Source organism: Quercus lobata, chromosome 12 (genome assembly GCF_001633185.2).
Source record: "Quercus lobata isolate SW786 chromosome 12, ValleyOak3.0 Primary Assembly, whole genome shotgun sequence".
Lineage (NCBI taxonomy): Eukaryota > Viridiplantae > Streptophyta > Magnoliopsida > Fagales > Fagaceae > Quercus > Quercus lobata.
Window position 1 is genome coordinate 37,088,006 of NC_044915.1, and position 15,951 is coordinate 37,103,956.

At 31.9% G+C, this 15,951-nt stretch overlaps 1 protein-coding gene and 1 long non-coding RNA gene across 2 annotated transcripts; one reads left to right on the top strand and one right to left on the bottom strand.

Annotated features, from left to right (window-relative positions):
• Positions 1–876: 876 nt before the first annotated feature.
• On the top strand, positions 877–5,442 carry LOC115972537. Its single transcript, XR_004087489.1, has 2 exons — positions 877–1,057; positions 4,949–5,442. It is a non-coding gene; the product is annotated as an uncharacterized LOC115972537 (long non-coding RNA).
• A 3,084-nt stretch (positions 5,443–8,526) lies between these two features.
• Positions 8,527–10,637, bottom strand: LOC115972399 (7-deoxyloganetin glucosyltransferase-like). The gene is made up of 2 exons (XM_031092678.1): positions 10,001–10,637; positions 8,527–9,672 (listed from the first exon to the last, which is right to left on the bottom strand). Exons 1-2 carry the CDS (start codon positions 10,518–10,520, stop codon positions 8,735–8,737), a joined length of 1,458 nt encoding a protein of 485 aa, XP_030948538.1. The 5' UTR covers positions 10,521–10,637; the 3' UTR covers positions 8,527–8,734.
• Positions 10,638–15,951: the final 5,314 nt, after the last annotated feature.

Consider the following 15,951-nt stretch of genomic DNA (forward strand, 5'->3'; position numbering starts at 1 on the left):
GGTTGGACCTGCAAAATTTACATATTGGACATATATAATCGATGCATAAATAGTTTACTTTTGTTATTAAATGCTGCTTCAAACTCAAAATCAACTAAGGTATTGATGTATAATTGCAGTTTTTTGCCGACCTGCTAAATTCTCATATGGACATGCAAATTATGCAATATACCCCTTCCACGAGGGCAACGAAGTGGCAGACAGACATGTCGGCAAAGGAAGACCAAGACAAAAACTAGAACTTTCTCCCTTATTTCTTGGGTAATGTTTAATGTACGAAACACAGGGCCGTAGTTTGTCTGTTTGTGCTCAAGGAAACGTCCTACTGTATTCCTTATATTTTTTAGTCGGTATCCACCCAAATCTAAACAAATAAGCAGTGTCACGAGAAATTTTTTAGCAGTAATTGGTTGTTACTAGTTGTTATTATTGTGATAAAAAATAATCTTAATATTAAGGTGCCGTTTAGATTCAGTGTTTTCTGTTGAATCCAAAGCTGCATTTTTTTTTTCTCCTCACTTCACGCGTTTTAGGGGACAATTAGTACTGTAGCAATACTGTTTATCACTATTCATACACTAAAAAATATTAAAAATAGATCTCACAATACTATTTATATATTTAAAAATTATTTTGCTACAATATTTTTAATTTTTAGTTTCAGTAACAATAAGTTCAATCCAAACGGATCCTAAGTGTAATTTGAAGTAATAATAACTAACAAGTTATAATTTGTTATGAAAATATTGTAAAATTGTTATGAAAGTAACATCTCTCTTCATGTTATTTTAACAGTGACAGATGATTTAAGTTTAGTGTGAAACCTGTTATCGGTAAGCTAGGTTAGTATATAAAAGCCAGAAACAGGAAAGAAAAATAGGTGGGTCTCTCTCAACTACATATCCTCACTCTCTCTAGTGTGCTCTTTCCCTTAAAAAAACTCCAGATTGCTTCTTCTCCCATGTACGTCAATTTCTTCACTTCATTCCATCGGCGTCCTCATTTACTCACCGCTGAGGGTTTCTTAAAGGATCAAATTGTTTTGATTTTGTTTAAGGTAAGTATCAAACAAATCCCTAATTTCTCTGTCATTGTTTTGTTCCCCTCGAAAGAATTTTGGAATTTCGCTCTTAAATTTGATTTCACGGTAACACGTTTGCACACTTCTGCGCTGGTGAGGTACCAATTTCGTTCTTTCTTATAAGTGGCACAGAAAGTATTTGTTGAAATGCTTCTTAGGGATTCAGTTTTTCCAAAACTTGTTGTTGTGACTTTGTGTTCTGCTCATTAGGGGGTGTGGGTTCTTGTTAGTGTGGTGTTGAATTTTTATTTTTTATTTTATTGGTTAGTAGAGGAAAAAGGCAACACCTGTGTAATCAAGGTGGAAGGGTTTTTATAAAGAAATAATTTTTTTCTTTTATGTCCTAAGGAAGACACGGGTATAGAGTTGCTATTTCTTTGTTTCTATTTCATTTCTTTTCTATGTGATGTACATCTAAGTTGTAATTCTGTGGCTGTTGCAGCATCTTGGAATCAAATTTTGAGTGTTTTCTAGTTTTAATGTTTGAGAGCTTTTGTGTTGCATTTTGGCTAGTACAGAATTTGGTTTTTTGTACTTTTGCTTGCTATTTGTCTTGTTTTGAGAATAGCGTCTCAAGTTGTTTCTGGTGTCTATGCTAATAAAATTTTCTAATTTATCAATTTTTTTTTTAAAAGAGATTGTAGATGAAAATATCGAAACTTTTTTAAACATCCTGTAATTTTATATTAACATATTGAATCAGTCAATAGCATTTTCGGATGGCTAAAACTAGGGTAAAACGGACTGCTACTTTTGATGCTAGTGCTTACTTAATGGCAAGGTTTTCTTTATGACTGTCTCACTAGGTAAATTGGGTTGTATCATATTCATAGCTTCATATCAACAGATGCTTATTTTATTTCTTGAAAATTTGTTCATATGAAATAAAGAGAGCAGGATACTGGGGCAAATGCTGTTGAGAACATTTCTAATGCCATTAGTTATGTATTGTGCTTAGTCCAGCGAGTTGATACACAAATAAATTATAGAACTTGAAAGATACATACTAAATTTTCTTTTCTTTTCTTTTTCATTTATCTGTTAGCACTCTGAGGTCAAAGCACCGGACGGATGATTTGTATTTTAATTTTAATTAGGCAAGATAACCAAGAATGAAAAAGAAAATTTACAGGAAAATTAGGAGCAATTCTTAACTAGTAAGTTTTTCTTATAATTTTTTTTTTCTTAACTAGTAAGGGATTCTCTTTTGTTTTGTTTTTTACAAAATTATCATTTGGCTTTGTTTTATGCCCAGAAGCTGCTTGATTATTTCATTAAGTCATTCATGTAATTATACTCATGGCCGGCTCAACAACTTTGGGGCGTTAGGCCAAAATTTTAAGTGGGGTCTTTTTTATATTTAAATATTAATCAAATAATATATATTGAATTTTTTTATTTAAAATATATTTTTCTTGCTTTTTGAGATGCAAAATTACTAATTAAGTTTTTGTATTTAAGTTCCTCTAACATTTCTTTTTCATTTGATAATATAGTTAATCCACTTAATCTTTCTTGTGATATAGTAGACCTTAAATAAGATTTTGTTAATTTTAATTTTAATATAGCTAATTCACTTCATCTTTCTTTTCCAAATAAAAATTAATTTATTACATGGTTCTATAAATTAGTGTCACTATAATACAAATGAGTTGATATGATACACATCAAATTATTAATTGGTATGATAATTTATAATAATTGATAAAGTATGAAAACATGTTGTCCTATGATTGTGGGCGGACGACTGGGTTGTGCAACCTATGTAGCCTGTCCAGTGCACAACTATGCAGCCTATGCTGCTGTGTAGTGTGCAACTGTGCAGAAAACGTGCTGTCCAGCCTAAATTTAATTTCGCTAGCTGAAATTTGACTATTTTAGTTTTTTTCCCTTTTTAATCTTTTGCATTTTAGGATATAAGGAGCCATTTTTAATGCATTTTATTGACCAATGAAAGTACTTAAAATTTTTTTAATTAAAATATATAGATAAGTATATTATATATATAACTTTTTTTTACAAGTGGCGGCCTTCTTTTATTTGGGGGTCTTAGGCGAATGCATCAATTACATCACCTATTGAGCCTACCCTAATTATACTATTAATTATTTTTTAACCTGCTAGTGGACATGTTGATTATTAGCTCTGCACATTCCTTTTATTTATATTTGTATTGTTGAGGTTTCAAAAAAATTATTTGTAAAAGCAAAGTAACGTTGTTTTGTAGAATTTTGTGCACTTGTTGCGAAGCTCTCAATTCTTGATTTTAGTTTAACTTTGGTGTGCGTATAATCTTAGCATTGATCTATATACATTAGATACATAAATATATTTTATTTTAATACTAATTTTGGGAATGCATAGGAGATATTTGTGAAATTGTCTAGTACAAACTTTGAAGTGATGTTAAGCTATTTTATATGCACGTTGTGTAGTCTTGAGGGTAATTTGTTAGATTGAGAAATGCACCAGGCTGCTCTCTAAATTGGCTAATTCCTGTCACTTCCCACTCACAAAAAATTAGGATCCAATTCAGGGGAGGGATGTAATAGTTTTTGAATTTCTTTTATGTGAGGGATGTATTATAATGTTTTTGCTTGCCTTTTTCAGTAGCATGTCCTATGATGTTCAAAAACACACTCTTTTTGACATATGGAACTTCTCCGTGTGCTTATTTGACAGTAAGCTTTGTGTAGCTTACTGCATTAAAGTTTATGGCTATAAACAATCTATGTTGAACATTGCACTCTATCTTGTTTAACAGAATTTTATGAAGTGTATTGTAAGAGTAACCTTGGCTAATTAATTCCCACTCTTTTTAGCTAAGAACCTATGACTAAAGGTATGTATTAGATAGCTCATATTGCTATTTAAACAATACAAGTTGGACCTCTCAGGTCCTCTATATTAGATAGCTCATGTTGCTATATTTAAACAATACAGGTCCTCTTTATTTGTTACGAGAACTACAATGCTAAAGGGTTGCTCTCTTTAGGTGGATACATCATATAGTTGTCAATTGGTGATTCATAACATGTAGCTTGACCTCTCTTTCACAAATGTCAAAAGTGCCAAAAATTAGTTATTTTGACTCTCTGTAATTGAAATTTTATATATCTTTTTTATTTTTTTATTTTTTGGTGCTGTTGTCCGAAAAATTGAATTGTTTTTAGGTATTGGGAACCTTATTACATTGCATCAATAGGATTTGGGAACGGCGAAATTAGATGATGAGATGAGATTGAAGGAGAAATAGGAGGTGAGAGCTTGAAAAAATACCGTGTTGATTTTGTTCTGTACCAAAGGGAAGCTTTTTTAGTATTCCATTGATTTCAGGTTTATACTTACATTACAACATTTTTTTTTTAATTACTATTAAAAAGAGCAGTGTGCATGAAATTGTCGGATTGTAAGCAATTTGGCACAAGTTAAGCTTGGAGAAAGAACTTAGTTTCCATTACATGCTCATTTCCTTATAATTTATGGGTGTCATCCTTTATTTCTCTTAGATAGTTATGAAGAATCTGATTTATAGTTCTAAATTTTGATAAGAGAGTTTTAACAATAATATCATGTATATTTTATGCCAAAGTCTCCAACCCCAGTGAAGATGGAATATTATAGATTTATGGGTTTGTATCAATTATCTTTGTAATTAATAGAGAGATGATGAACTCCACTAGGCTTTTTTATTGTTGATTTTTATTTTTTTTAGTAAGCATTAGTTGGTGCAGCTTTGTAGTACGGTTTTTTTTTAAAGAAATAGAGCATATATTGATAAGATTTGAATATAAATTTTAAAAATTATTTGAAGATGTTTGAAACTAATACATTAAACAAATATCTGTTTTTCCTTTGGCATCAAAGTTCAAACTTCAAAGAATGGCAAGAGAGAAGTTTCCGTTAAGATGGTTTCTTTCCCTTTATAGTGGTGAAATACCTGTCTTCTCTTATTTGGTCTGCAGGTTGTAGTGCTAAACTTCTCTCATCTTACTTGTCTATGATTCATAATGTTGTTATCACCTCCTTGATATTTTCCCCCTTCAGTTCTGATTTGATAATACCGTTCTATGAAATAGAGCAAGGAAAATCCATTGGGAGTTCATGCATTGAAGTGGTGCTAAAGGACTCGGCTTTGTCATATTGCTGACAAGAAGATAAGCAGCACTTATGGTCATATTGGGTCAGGAGAGAGGACTCGGCTTTGTCATATACTATTAATTATTTTTTAACCTGCTAGGGGATGAGCATTCCCTTCTTTATTTTACGTTACGTACAGCTAAAAGGATGGTCATTTACGCCTCTGACTGAAACTGAAAATCGAAATTTGAAATCAACCATATTGTTTCATTCACATTCAAGCAACTGTTTTAGATATTCAGGAAAAAAAGTGAATAAAAAAAAATATATTATGTATAGTAATAAACAGTAAAAACTGAATTTGGATCCTCTAGGGGGGCAGGGGTCCCTGACTTTTTAAAATTCTCGTATAATACTAAATTTGTAAGAATAAAGAAACCAGAAGATGAAATAGTATGAGATTTAGTTCTACAAGTTCTCATTCACACGATACGGTAAGTTTTTTAATACATGTAATAATGTAGATTCTTAACTTGGTTGGAGTAAGACTCACCGTGGGTTTGGCATTTTCTTAATTATCTTTTTCTTATTGACTAAGTATTTTTTAGCAAATAAGCTAACTTTTACCGTTTTCAAAAATATGTTAGATTATCTGAAAAAAAAATTATACCTTTTTGTCATACATTTAACATTAAAATTACCAAAAATATATCTTTTATAAACATGTAATAAGTTACTAAATATTACAGGATACTAAAACAAAACTTTACTCTACTTTTGGGTAGAATAGTGACATGTAATGATAATGACTTCTTATTGACTTGGTCAATCTTTCATTGTCTAAAAAAGCGGCTTTTAATTGCCTTATAATAATAAAACTTTTTTTTTTTGCAATTCTATTATAATAATAAAAATGTTTTTGTTAAGGGTGCCAACATTTATTAATATAAAAGTTTTGATATCACCTTTATAAAAAATTTAAATAATTGTTAAAAAATTAATCACTTTCTTATTTCATAAAAAATTTCTAAAAATATATCATAATGTCTTAGGGTATCCTTAAACTTATCCCTTAAAAATAATAACACGCTAAAAATCTTGTATCCTCACTTATTAACTCTTTTTAATGTTTTTAACGAAAACATATTTAAATTTTAAATCTCCACTTCCCATTATGGTCATCCAATTATCAAATTGAAACAAAAAATGCACTAGTGCGCACCCTCATTTAGGAAGGATTTTTGTTTAAATTTTTTTTAAAAAAAATCACTATATGAATTCTATCAGTGTAAATAGGAAAGTTTATCATTTATATACAATAATATAAGTATATAATACTATTCATCACAAGTTGGTGTTTTCCGGTGAAAACTTATTTTATTTTATATATATATATATATATATATATATATATATATATCTGTGAAGCTCTGCCATAGAGATTTAAACTCTACCCCATATTCCGCAATTACTTACACGCTATCATACCAAAAGTATACCGCAGTAGCGAAAACTTAATTGGATTTGACCCTATCAGATATTAGCTGCCATATTAGTGCTGCCATATTACATCTTTTGAGAACACAGCTGTGTAAGATAAAAGGTCTCGCCTTTTCTTGTCCTGTTTGATAATAGAGGTCATAACTCTGAGTTGCAGAAAGTGAATGAGTTCACGTTCATCGCTCATATTATAATCATAAAAATAAAATAAATAATTAAATATATCATTTTGGAGGCACCCTCCACTTGTTCGTTACGTCCAGCACGCCTATTTTGTAGGTATGACTTATATTAAATAAACAGTTTGGTAATTGGTAGTGACCTCCTATCTTATAAAAAAAATTGGTAGTGACCAGTGCTAGTGCCATAAAGTGGCACAAGCATTATTCATCTTCCATCGACGTCAAAATGACAACTTGTGGCAGAGACCAATGGGGCATGGTCCACCTGCCCCAACGCTAATAAAACTAAAACTAACTTTTCTGTCGAAATTAAAATGTCTTTTAATAACTCTTTTTTTTAGAATCTTCTTTTAATAACAAATATTTAATATTTGTCAACCTAATTAAAAAGTCAATTAATAAATAAGTTAAAAATGTGATGGACGCATGATCCAGATCCTCCTCTAAATAAAAGAAATTCTGGCCCAATCTTTTTTTTTCTTTCCATATTTAGTATATATTAAAAAATATCTCATTTTAATTATTAGAAAATTAAAGGCAAATATATATATATAGTTAAAGTCAAAAGTATATAGAAAATTCAATTAGATTCTAAAATAAAGTCCAATTTTGCATCATATATTTTATCTATTTATTTAAAATTGTGTAAAATAAATTATTAGGTGCAAAAATCAAAAAGTTTATATCCAATTAGATTTCAATTGAAATTCAATTTTTGACACGAGTCAATTTTTTTTTTTTTAAATTTTGTGACAAGTGAATTATTAGGTGCAAAAATCAAAAAGTTCAAATTCAATTAGATTCTAAATCATATATATATATATATATGAGAATTTATTTTATATTTTAGAAATTCTTGACTTAAAAAATGTGTAAGTTATAATTCTGCTATCAGGTATAATTTGAACTTATATATATAGGTAATTGTGACTATTTTTAAATGTGCTTGTATATATACACGAGATTATGCACTAATGGAGAAATAAAAGACTAACGACTTTTAAGTAAGAATACATTAATGATAGTAAATCCTCACACATTTTTTATTTATCATGATTTTTTTTAAAAAAAATATACTAAATGGTTAGTAAGGATTAAGAAAATCAACAACCTAAGAACTTGTTTGTTTATAGAATAATTGTACTTGTAATTAATATTCTTATTTCTAGTTTTCTACTTTAACAATATGATGAGCATTTTTAATAATAAACATTGTCAAAACTAGGCCTCACCAAAAAAGAAAAATGATGCATTAAAAAACAGTGATTTTTTTATAACAATTTTATTTTGTACATTTTTTAAAAAAAATACATATTGCATATTTAATATAAGATGTATTATGGATTATTAATTAGATTAAAAAACTTGAAAATAATTATTTTACATCGTATTAAGAGAAAATAATTTTGTCATTCTCAAAAAAAAAAGAGAAAATAATTTTGCATTATTTTATTTGTATTTTGTCAGCATTGAAGAAGTAGTAGTTTTACTTTATTTTTTAAATATTTTGCTATAAAGCTTATTAGATTTTCTAATTCTAAAAATCTTTTGGTTCACGTATTGCTTCCACAAACATCGCTTCTTGAAAAAGACAAGTCATTCATGAACATCTTATCTTTACTTAAACAAAGTTAAAAAGACTAGTCCACAGATTTGCACCCAAAAAAAAAAAAAAAAAAAACATACTAAAAGAAGGATTTTACTAAGATGTCAAGAACAATCGTAGGAGATAATGCAAGATGTGCTAGTAGTTGCAAAACATACGGAAGGAACTGGATCTTAGCAAAGGTAAAAACAAAAATCAAAAGAAAAGAGAAAGAAAATAACTGGGATCACAAAACTATCTTACAATAACAAGCTTCGATAAGCATATCAAATGTAAAAACCCCCTTCAATTAGTAGCCGACGCTAGAAGCACTTGATTAATTATTTTGTCCAAATTCACGAAAGATGACCCAGTGGGGCTAATGGTCTCCTCTGCCAATTTCTTCCACTCATCAGCTTTCTTCTTCAACTTTTGCCCCTTCTCTCCCACCATCAGCTCTCTAACAAGGCTCTCAATTTTACCTCTCTTTGCATCGCTCTCTATCTCCATGCCTATGCCCCATTCAATGCAAGTATAACGACAATTGGTTTGTTGCTCAGCAAAGAAAGGCCAAGAGATCATTGGCACTCCTCCACACACGCTTTCAAGTGTGGAATTCCATCCACTATGAGTTAAGAACCCACCAATAGATGGATGACTCAGAACTTCTTCTTGAGAACACCAATTTGCTAAGAGACCCCTTTCTCTGGTCTCTTCTAAAAACTCAGGAGGAAGAACAGCCGAGTCACCTCTTACAAGATCAGGCCTTATGATCCACAAGAATGCCTGCTTGCTATTTGCTAGTCCCCAAGCAAACTCAATTAATTGATTACTTGTCATGACAGTGATGCTTCCAAAATTCACGTAAACAACAGAGTTTGGTTCTCTTTTGTCTAGCCATTCGATACAACTTTCTTCTTCTGTCCAAAGGTTTGATCCAATCAATTTATAATTTTTATGAGGGATCTGATTTACGAGAAGATGTAGGGGACCAATGGAGCAAATAGAAGGATACATGGTTGAAAGTCCTTCTAACACTTCATGCTCTAAAGCATCAAAAGTATTTAAGATAACAGCAGAAGCTCTTCGAGCTCTCTCGGCTTCAACCATTGCAAAATTTAGCATAAAATCATCTAGGTCCGTGGTTGCAATGAAGCTCGGAAGATCCCTCAAACGGATGCCTTTCATGCCTGGAATCCAATCTATGATTGTATCTAAATGCCCATTTGTCAAATAACTCTCATCTGCACATAGAAATTGCATGATCAATATCAAAATTACGATAAAAATTCAGACGAGTAAATATATTGCTACTACAATATCTAGAAACAGATCAATTACATGGTTTGTGTTAAATTTTATAAATCTAAAAATATACAAATTTTCATGTTATTTAAAATTTTACAGAAAAATAGATTAAAAATATATAATTTAAATGGATGAAATGGAGATGATGGTCATGTTGTACAATACTGAATATCGATCCTAGGTGACCTTTTGGGATGACTTATGGTCCCAGTTTTATAAACAGAGCGTCTCACTAATATAAGACGTTTTAAATTTGATTAATACCTTTGAGTGGTGTTAGACCCTTCTCAATGAGACGGCGATATTGAGCATAGCCCATGAACCCGCATGCACTGGTTGTCCAGAAAAGAACATCAGGGATGCCCAGTTCTGCTGCTGCGTCTAGAGTGAAGCTCATGACACCATCAGAAACAATGCAAGTGACTGGAGGGACATGGGATGAAGAGGTGTCATTCAGTTTCAAAAGAAGGTTTCTGAAAGGAGCCAAGCAATTTTTTTGTGTGGAGGCACATAGGGATGGTACGTCTTGGGTGGCATCAATATCAGACTGATCAGGAAGACCATCAGGAATGGCTTCGAACTGAAAGGAGGGAAGGGCATGGAGAGAGTCGGGACCTCTGGATTTTAACAGGCGCTTATGGTTGTACTCTGTGTTTACAAAGGTGATATGAAAGCCTTTGTAGTGAAGGATTTTTGCTAGCTTTAGCATGGGGTTTATGTGGCCTTGAGCTGGGTAGGGGACACAAACTGCATGGGGTTTCTCTGTAAAAGCTAGGGAACCCATTTTCTTTCTCTCTTTCTAAGACCTAATCCTGTAAGCAGTATTGAAAATTAGAATGATGTTTTTTTGGGCAAGAGAATTGGCTTTATTTATAGAGCCCAAAGAGGGAAAGATTTGCCCTCACTTCTTGGCCGTCGGCCCATCGCAAATAATGTATTGGAAGTCAAATAAATCATACGCGCATGCCGACGTGCCTTTTTTTTTTACGCCTCTGACTGAAACTGAAAATCAAAATTTGAAACCGACCATATTGTTTCGTTCACATTCAAGCAACTGTTTTAGATATTAAGAAAAAAAAAAATATGTATAGTAATAAACAGTAAACACTGAATTTGGATCCTCTTGGGGGGAAGGGTCCCTGACTTTTTAAAATTCTTACGAAGTATAATATTAAATTTGTAAGAATAAAGAAACCAGGAGATGAAATAGTAAATGAGATTTAGTTCTACGAGTTATCATTCACACGATCCGGTAAGTTTTTTAAGGAAAAAATTGACTTTTGTCCCTTTCAAAAAAACAATTCAGTATTTTATCATCTTTTCCAAATCAATTAAGGAAATGTCCCTCTTTTGAAACTCGATTTTCTCAAAATCGAGTTATAGGTTAAAAGAAAAAGAAAAAAAATGGCATGTAACTCTACTTCATGGAGATCATATTACAAAACGTCACTATAGGTCTTTAAAACGTCACTATAAGCTCTTTAAAATGCCACTATAGGGGTCTAGAAATTTTTTTTTATAACTCGATTTTGAAAAAATTGAATTTCAAAAGAAGGGTATTTCCTTAATTATTTTGGAAAATAGGGTAAAATACTAGATTTTTTTTTTTTTTGAAGGAGCATTTGCCCATTTTCTCCAGTTTTTTAATACATGTAATAATGTAGATTCTTAACTTGGTTGGGGTAAGACTCACTGTGGGTTTGGCATTTTCTTAATTACTTTTTTCTTTTTTATTAAGTTTTTGTTGGCAAATAATCTAACTTTTATCTTTTTCAAAAGTACCTTAGATTATTTGAAAAATATATATATATAAATTTTTGTCATACATTTAACATAAAAATTACAAAAAAATATATGTTTTACAAAAATGTAATAAGTTACTAAATATTACAGGATTCTAAAACAAAACTTTAATCTACCTATTGGGTAGAGTAGTGGCATGTAATGATAATGACTTAATATAGACTTAGCCAATCTTTCACTGTCTAGAGAAGTGGCATTTAATTGCCCTCTAATAATAAAACAATTTTTTTTTTTTTGCAATTTTATAATAATAATAAAAATGTTTTGTTAACAGTGTCAACATTTATTAATAAATTATTTTATGAAAGTTTCGATATCACTTTTATTAGTAATTTAAATTATTATTAAAAAATTAATCACTTTTTTATTTCATAAAAAGTTTCTAAAAATATATCACAATGTCTTAGGGTATCCTTAAACTTATCCCTTAAAAATAATTAAACTTATCCCTTAAAAACAATAACATGCTAAAAATCTTTTAACTTTACTGATTAACTTTTTTTTAGTATTTTTAACGAAAACATATTTAGATTTTAGATCTCCACTTCCCATTATAGTCATCCAATTATCAAATTAAAAAAAAAAAAAAAAAATGCACTAGTGCACACCCTCGTTTAGTTAGGAAGGATTTTTTTTTTTAAAATCACTATATGAATTCTATTAGTGTAGATAGGAAAATTTATCACTTATATACAAGAATATAAGTATATAACACTATTTATCACAAATTGGGATGTCTTCTAGCAAAATTTTTTTAATAAAAAATAAAATTTTTATTCTAATCTAATTTAAATATATATATATATATATATATATATATATGTGAAGCTCGTCATGGAGACTCCACTTCTAAGCCTAACCCCGCATCTTACGAACACACTTGTAAATCACTACCGAACCAAAAATAAAAAATTAATTGGATTTGACCTTATCAGTCATTAGCCATTATGGCCTTTCATCAGTGTTGCCATATTACATCTTTTGAGAACACAGTTGTGTATAATAAAAGGTCTCGCATTTTCTTGTCCTTAGTTCATGTTCATCGCTTAATAATTATAAAAATAAAATAAATATATCATTTTGGAGGTACCCTCCACTTGTTCGTTACGTCCGGCACGCCTATTTATAAGGTATGACTTACATTAAATAAATAATTTGGCAGTTGGCAGTTTATTAGTTCCGTCAGAATGACAACATGTGACAGAAACCAAGGGGGCATGGTCCACCTTCCCCAACGCTAATAAAACTAAAACTTACTTTTCTGTTGAAATTAAAATTAATATTTTTTTTTTTTGAGAAACCGCCCCCTACAAAAGGGAGGAAAATTAAAATCAATATAATAATTAACAGTAGAAATATTTGATTTTTTATTGACTATGTTTCGTTGTATCATATGATTACATAAATTATTGACATGTCTACATTTAAAATTAAAACACTAAACAATTGTTTCTTTTGGGATTTTAACTTGCCGTTTAGTGCAATTCGTTTCACAAGATATTAACTTGAACAATTGTGCTTTTTCATTTTGTTGATTCAATTTTCAGTAACTAACTAATTACGTAAGATATATCTTCTGTATATATTAAGAAGATTTAGAAAGTTAATTATTACTTTTTTTTCCTGTTAAAAATACCTCTAAATTAATTAACCAACAACTTAAAAAGGGGATTAAAATAGTAAATTGGTAAAAGAAAATTAGTTATTACTTTTTTTTACTGTCAAAAATATCCCTACCTAAAATTTAAAAATGAGGTTAAAATAATAAATTCCTACTTCTACGTTGAAACGCCTTCTTGTTTCTAATAAACTCTACTTTTACGTTAATTTAAATTTCTACTTCTACTCTCTAACTTACTATAAAATAAGATCACTTTTTTGTTAGTTTTAAAATTCCTTCAATCTACAAAACTCACCTTACATATATATATATATATATATTTTTTGTGATTAAAAATAGTAGAAATCTCAAATTATAATAAATGTAAATTATTAACCTTTACCAAAAGTATATATTAAAACAAAAAATTGTCATTGAGAAGAAAACATAAGTACGGCGTAAGGAGAGAAAAAAGAGTGAGAAATTTGAGGGCACTACAACCGTCAAGCAAGCATGGGCCAGCATCCCACAACCGGTATTGGTAAAGGTATTCTAAATAGAAAAATTTAGATTTGTTTATTTTGGTTAGATTGATCTAACAGTGTTTGTGACGATTTTAGATTTTTGGTCTCTCCCTTCTTTTTGTTTTTTCTTTGCTTTCAGATTACTGCTTCTTCGTTTTCACTGGCATCCATCGGCGTGTTTTGCTCTGCATCTTCTTTTATACTTTCTCCCTCCCTCTCTCTCTCTTATTGTTTTTCTCACTTTTTCATGTGAAAGTTGAAACTAGACTCCTCAGTAAAAGACGTGAAACATTCAAATCTACTTTTTGACAAACGTGTAGCCATCTAAAGAGGATAATACAGAATTTTGATTAAAAGATAAGTAGAATGAAATATGAGAAGACAAAAAAGGAGGAAGTAGGTGGAACTGTGGAAGAGATAAACTAAAACAAGGAAAAAAATATTAAAATTAAAATAATAGTGAATGACTGGAGCCATGGAGGAAAATAAATGAGGGTCTGTTTGGATAGAATTTATTTTGTTGAAATTGAAAACTGAAAATACTGTAACAAAATAATTTTTAAATGTGTGAATAGTATCGTGGGACCCATTTTTAATGAAAAAATTGATAAAAAATGAAATTTGTGGGTTCGTGAACAGTGCACGGATGCACTGTCCACGGAAAACTGGTCAAATGTTGCGGATACTGTTCACGTACAGTACATGAACAGTAGCCACTTATGAGGGAGAAAACACGTGAAAGAAAAAAAGAAGAGAAAACGTAGAAACTGAAACGCAACGCAGCAGACGCGAACCCAAACACACACTGAGAGTTGAAATATGGGCAGATTGCAATATAAGAAAGACACACGTTAGGATTAGGATTAAAAATAAATAAATAAATTTGGATTTAAAAAAAAAAAACTGTAAGGACACGATTCGTGGCGGACCGTAACAGTGTCGGGTTCGCACGTAAAAAGGGCCCAAACAATATCATTTGTAAAGCGTGGGTTTGAAAGGCTAGGTCTTAGTCACCAGGCGGTGGGTTTTTCGGGGTGTTCGTATATAGTTATGTTTCCTTCACCCCTGGAGTCTTTCTCCTGGAGGTGGGCTGGGAGGCTTTGGTTTTTGGCCATTTTTCCCAGCCCTTTGCTTGGTGCACCTACCTTTTTATTATATAGTCCGTCTTGGTTGATCCTGGCCCTCCACTTGTAGGTCAGGCAGGGGCTTATTTCTGTATCCATCCCATCAACCGTCCCGTCTTACTTTCTACTAGTTGCGAAGATCGAAGTTTACACCGTCCCAACGTCTTTTCTCATTAATCGGATCTGAGTGTTGGCAGATGCATTTAATGCTGAGGGGACGCATCTTCCTTGATCCAATCCTACACCCTGCTTCCCTATGGGCCCCCTTCCACTTACATCCCCTTCAGGGGACTGCCTGGGGATAGCCTCCACCAAGACGTTGATCTTCCCATCAAAGTTCTGGAGTGCCGAGGATAGGGCAGCTTCTCAGCCGTTCTCCTTAAATCCCCGGCCATCGACCACTCGTCCTCGGCAAGAGACCTCCTCGGCATGGACCCTAGGCCCAGATAGAGCTTGAGCCGGATTGTAAACTTCCCGGACCCACAATAGCCCCTCAAAATCCTGCTATCCATCTCTTCGGACGGATAGGAGGGTTTTGATGACATCAGAGATCCGCCAATACCTGTCAGTCCTTGTCACTTATCGTTTCCCGAAGCTTTTCACCTGCCCAAGGCACGTTCCTAGTGCCCCTGGAAGGCGAAACGTGGCCTCATTAAATACGGGCGGCTCTGTGCTTCCCACGTTCAACGGTGTGATGGAAATCGAATGGTGGTGATCTCCTGGCCTCTTTGGGCGGGAAAAGGGCGTGCAGTTACCCTAGAAAGTATAAAAGATTTTTTGGAGATGGATCCGTCTCTTCAGTTTTGCACTTAAGAGTTTTAGTGCGTGTATCCTGGGTTCATCTGAACTTCCGCTCTAATTTAAGTCTCTCTCAAGCACATAAAGCCTATCCGAAGCGTAATTCTTCTTTTATGTAAGTTTCCTACCTCCATTAACTCGTACTTTTTCTTTTCTGAGTTTATTTCTCTTTGGTTCCCTTTCTTTCCCGTCGCGGGTTTAGGTTTGTTTTAGTAAATGACAAAGACGACTAAATTGAGATTGAGGAAGTTGGTCGATACTGAAGAGGCGATGAATAAGTTCATCGTTGATTATAGGATTCCCCCCAACGTAAGCCTGGAGCACTGTAAGATGGGGGAATGGCACTATAAGAGGGGAACAGGTGTG